We start from the raw sequence: 5,068 nt of genomic DNA, 5'->3' as shown, positions 1-5,068 counted from the left end.
TCCCCCTCCCCCTCCTGTCCCCCCACCTTAGCACCCCCTCCCTCCCCACAAAAAAACCAGGACTCCCAACCACCAGCCTTACCTGTGGTGTTTCTGAAGTAACTGGAAAACACGTGCACACGCAGACACGCACAGACCCCCAAACCTCGGCTCCAAAGGGAGAGAAGGATGGAATTCTGAAAATGCCGGTCATTTGGAGAAGACGAGGTTTGCAATGTTTATTTTGCGGTTGTTTGAAATTTTTACATCTTTCAACAAAGTAGGCAGGGAAGTGGAACCATGTGAAAGGGCTTTTGAAAAGAAGGATTCAGCACCACTTGGCTCCTTTATCTCCGAAATCTTCTCCCCTACCCCATGGGGCAGAGTTGAGAGTTTAGATGGGCTTTATTCCCCTTCTGTCCTCGCCCCACCGCCCCCCACCCCCACCCCCATTCACACACTTCCCAGTTCTGAAGCCCAGCTCAGCCGCCTTTGCCAAAGGTTCAAAGTGTTGCTGGCAGGCCTTGCTGCTGAGGAATACAACAGCTTATTCCAGGGAGGCATGAGCTGACTCATTTCGAACCCCAAACACTGCTCACTGATGTGGTCATCTTGTTAGTCATGGAAATCCCAGCTTATTTCTATTTATGCTTCTTTCAACACTTATTAGACAAGAAGTGAAAGGTTTTACATTAAACTGCAAAAGATGTTTTTGCTCCCCAGGGCCAGGCCAATCAGCTCCATGGCTTATCAATCATTTCAAAGGTATTTTTTTCCAAAGGAGATGTGGGGTGGAGGGGAGAGTTGAAATTTCCCAAAGCAGGAGAATTTGTAATGGAACGAAGGAGGGAGGGAGAGAGGGAGGGAGGAGGGCAGGGACAGAGGGAGAGAAACAGAGCATGTGTCTAATCCACTGGGACCTTTACTTTGGCTGGGTTTTTGCTGGAGTTGTGTGTGTTTCCTTGTTCGTAACCAAACGAAAGTTATCGAGGGTTACAATTTGGGAGGCAATGACATCGTCTCAGAAAAATGACCAGGATCAGCGGTTTGGACAGTGGGTAGAGTTCAGCAATCAAATTTCTTTGTATCCTCTTCTCGACACACCAAAACAAGTAACACTTCTCCATGCCTTCAGTGAAGTGGCCCTCCTTTAAAAAGCCTGCAAGAAGGAGTTGTTTAAGGGAAGAGGTTTTTATGTAGCAATCAAAAAAAAATGAAAATCCGAGCAACTCAGTTCTTTGAAGCACTTCCGTCTTTTATCATTTCACAAGTGGCAGCCTAGAAAGAGAACTGGAATCACAAAACTTAGTTTCATGACTTGGCTCTTGGTTCTTAGCTGTGCGATGATGGGGCAAGTCACTTGGTCTCTCTAACCCCAGCATTCTCATCTGTAAGATGGGGGTGTTGAATTAGATAGTTTTTAAAGGCCCTTCTAACCCTAAGCTTTTATGTTCTAAGGTTCCCTCCAGCTATAGAGATCAGTGTTCTATGAGTCCTTCTAGATCCAACCCTTAATTTGGTTTCACTGTGTTCTAAAGTACCGCCTAGCTCTAATGTTCTATGTTCTAACTCTCCATGTTTTAAAGTTCCTTCCAATTCTGACATTCAAATGTTCTAATGTTCCCTCTGGCTTTCACACCCCCGTAATCTTATGCTGTTTGCCAGTTATGAGCTGCCTTTTAAATTTAAGCTGTTTTAAATCTCTGACGAGAACTGGCCTGGTTTTTGAACCCTTGAAATAAACAACGTAATGGCAACTCCCATCAGCCTGCTCTCCTCTCTCTCTTGCCCAACCTCTCTAAGCACCAGTGAACTGAAATTTCTGTTAAAACGTTCAGAGAGAAATGGTAAACCAGGCAAAGGCTGCTGAGATGCACAATGTGCCCCAGTGAATCCAGGACTGCTGAGAGTGGTGTCTGAAGTTTGTCTGACCTAGGCAAAAGGAGCATAAATAACAAACCCCCAGTAAGAGAAATTCCAGTCTCAAGGGACTATGCTAAGAGGTCGGATGGGAATGAGATCTGAGTTCACGCAGTCAGACCATGGATCCCAGCTTTGAGTTCTGGTGATGGTGGTAATTGTGGGAGTTTCACTGGACTGTAATTGTCTTGTAAGACTCCATTGTAACTCTGGGGATAAACAAAGTTTTACTTCACTATTCTGGGAGCAGAGTTGGATGAAAATTATCAAAAACCAAATTACAACTAGATTGTAAGCTCCATGAAGGCAGGGTCTATGCCTTACTCATCTTTGTTGATGACAGACTAATCTCAAACTAAGTCATATTTCACTTAAGAGGTAGTATGGTCCAGTGGGAAAAGTCCATGCTTTGGAGCTAGAGAAGCTAAGTTCTAATCTTTCCTTTGCCTCTTACTACCTGTATGACACTGGGCAAGTCATTTATCCTCTCTTGACCTCAGCTTCCTCATTGGTAAAATGAAACGGTTAAACTAGATGGCCTCTGAGCTCCTTCCAGCTCTAAACTGGTAAGCCTATGAAACGGAGAAAAGAGAAGTCAGATTATTGACCCAAGGTCATATGGCCTAGTAAGGTAGGACTTGAACCCGTATCTTCTGAGTTGTATCCATCCCCATCTCTAAGCACCTGGCGTAGAGATTCACATAATATTTCACAACTATTATTCATTATATCCTCACAACAACTGAGTGCCTATGTGCGCCTATACATACACCCACATATCTATACCTCTACAACTATATAGCTATACATACCTCTATACATAACTATACATCCACATACACCTATATGTCTATAAATCCACAAATACCTATATATACCTATATATCCATACATATTATATAGGCGCACCTATATATTTATACCTTTACATAAGTAAATCTTTAACTACAGTGGTATGTGTATATATATGTATATATGTAAATATCATGTATATAGGTGTCAATCTAGTATATATCTATAGGTATGTATGTATACACATACAAACATACATATACATATATATGGGTACACACACATATACACACATACATACATAGGCAGTATAAGAATTGAACTAATATTACCCTGAGAAAGCTGAAGGTCAAAGCCATTTTATCCAAAGCCACACAGTGGGTGAGGAACGGAGTCAGCATCCATAGGGACAGAAAACTGGATTTGGAATCAGGAAGGTTTGTGTTCAAATCTTTCCTCTGATACTAGCTGGGTGACCTTGGGCAAATGACTTGACCTTTCTGAGCCCAAGTTTACTCTTTACCTCCCCAACTCCTGATGTGATGCCTAGCAAGACCAGGATTGTAACTCTGACATCCTGGCTGTGTGATCCTGGGCAAGTCATTTTACTTTATAATATCACTGCCACTCACAACTCTCCAAGGCTCTAAGATTCAGACCAGTGCACTGTCTGCATCAGGAGGGGGAGTTCCCTACAGTCCAGAGGTATCAAACTCGAGGTCTATAACCACAAGCTGCCAAAAACTCTAGGGTGAGGCGTGAACCAGATGAAAATACAATGGGGAAATGTTGAAGAAAACAAATAAAAGTACAATAAAACACAGATAATGTTAATCTGTGGTTTTCTAAGTCAATGTGCTGCCTGCAAAGATCTGTTTCTATTTGAGTTTGATACCGCCCGTAATGAAATAAAGGTAGAAAAGAGCTTCAGCTGGAGGCACCCTTTAGAGGTCTACACTTCATTTTTACAGATGAGTGAACTGAGGGAGGCCCAGAGAGTTTAAATGACAGGTCCATGGTCACAGCTTCTAAGTGTTTTGGCAGATTTGAAGCCCATCTTTCAGACTCTATGCTCTATACTGTGCTACCTTTTTAAATCACAGGCCTTGTACCGAAACAAAAACAAAAGTGAGCACAATAAAACCTGCAGCATCTACCTCACAGGGTTGGTGTGAAAGTCCAGTGAGATGACATGTATGATGTGCTTTTTAAACTCTATTGTGCCATATACACATCAATTATTCTTAACTCATTTCTTCTGATTTCTAATCTAGTGTCAACTTATACCCAAACCATACTACCTCTTTTTTTTTCTTTCTTTTTTTTCATATGAGGCAACCGGGGTTAAGTGACTTGCCCAGGGGCACACAGCTAGTGAATATCATGTATCTGAGGCCAAATTTGAACTCAGGTCCTCCTGATTCCAGGGCCAGTGCTCTATCCACTGAGCCACCTAGGTATTCAGTAAATGTATATGGAGCTGAATTAAGACCTGGAATTATAAAGCTCTAGAGCTAAAAGGCACTTTAGAAGCCACCTAGCCCAAATTTCTCATTTTACAGAATGAGGAAGCACAGGGTTATTGACTATTCTAAGGTCATAGCTTAGTAAGGATGGAGGGGAGACAAGCTAGGATTAGAACCCAGGGCTGCTAACTCCAAATCCTGTGCTTTCATCTCTAAACCAAAAGTGTCAAACAAGGGTGGCCATGGACAAACATACCCAAACATACCCAAGTGTGGTCCAAACCAGATTAACAAGTAATTGAGAAATATTTAACAAAATAAATTGAAATACAATGAAAACACGGGTCATATTAATATGCGGTTTTCTCTAAATCACCATGTGGCAGGCAGGCATCCTTCTGTATGGCTGAGTAGTCCCCATTTATATAGGCATTTGATACCACTGGTCTACACCACACTGTAAGACTTAAAGATTCCCTGTGTGGGAAAGAATAAAGACATTCAAGTGGACTTTTGGATGCACTGGATTTTCAGTAGGAGTCTGACATTCCAAACTCAGTTCAGCTAATTATTTGCTTTGTGACAATAGGAAAGTCACTTACTTTCTCTGGAGTTCAGTTTTCTCTCTCTTAGATAAGAGAATTTATTGGATGATCTCTAAGCCCCCTTCTCATTACATATCCACAGATAGTGTGACCTTGGAGTTTGGCTCTGGAGGAGGCCTGGGAAGGGCAGTTAAGGCAGAGTGATAACCAGGAATTTAGGCACCTGATACAAGCACTATGACTCATTCATTCCCTGAATAAATGGAATAAAACAGACTCTAAGTTGCCAGGGTATCACCAGAGACCCCAGGACAGTGTGCGGGAAGGGGTGTGTGTGTGTGTGTGTGTGTGTGTGTGTGTGTGTGT

The 5,068-nt window shown here is 42.4% G+C and overlaps 1 protein-coding gene across 1 annotated transcript in view; it reads right to left on the bottom strand.

Moving 5' to 3' along the window:
- Positions 1-450: 450 nt before the first annotated feature.
- Positions 451-5,068, bottom strand: part of LOC114046895 (multivesicular body subunit 12B) — a 327,435-nt gene continuing 322,817 nt past the window's right edge. Inside the window, exon 10 of the mRNA XM_027867509.1 lies at positions 451-1,138. Within this exon, the coding sequence (XP_027723310.1) occupies positions 1,130-1,138 (9 nt within the window). The 3' untranslated portion in view covers positions 451-1,129. The remainder of the gene's footprint in view (positions 1,139-5,068) is intronic.

Source organism: Vombatus ursinus, unplaced genomic scaffold (assembly GCF_900497805.2).
Source record: "Vombatus ursinus unplaced genomic scaffold, bare-nosed wombat genome assembly UNPS02014786.1, whole genome shotgun sequence".
Classification (NCBI taxonomy): domain Eukaryota; kingdom Metazoa; phylum Chordata; class Mammalia; order Diprotodontia; family Vombatidae; genus Vombatus; species Vombatus ursinus.
This window is presented reverse-complemented; position numbering and strand designations above follow the sequence as displayed.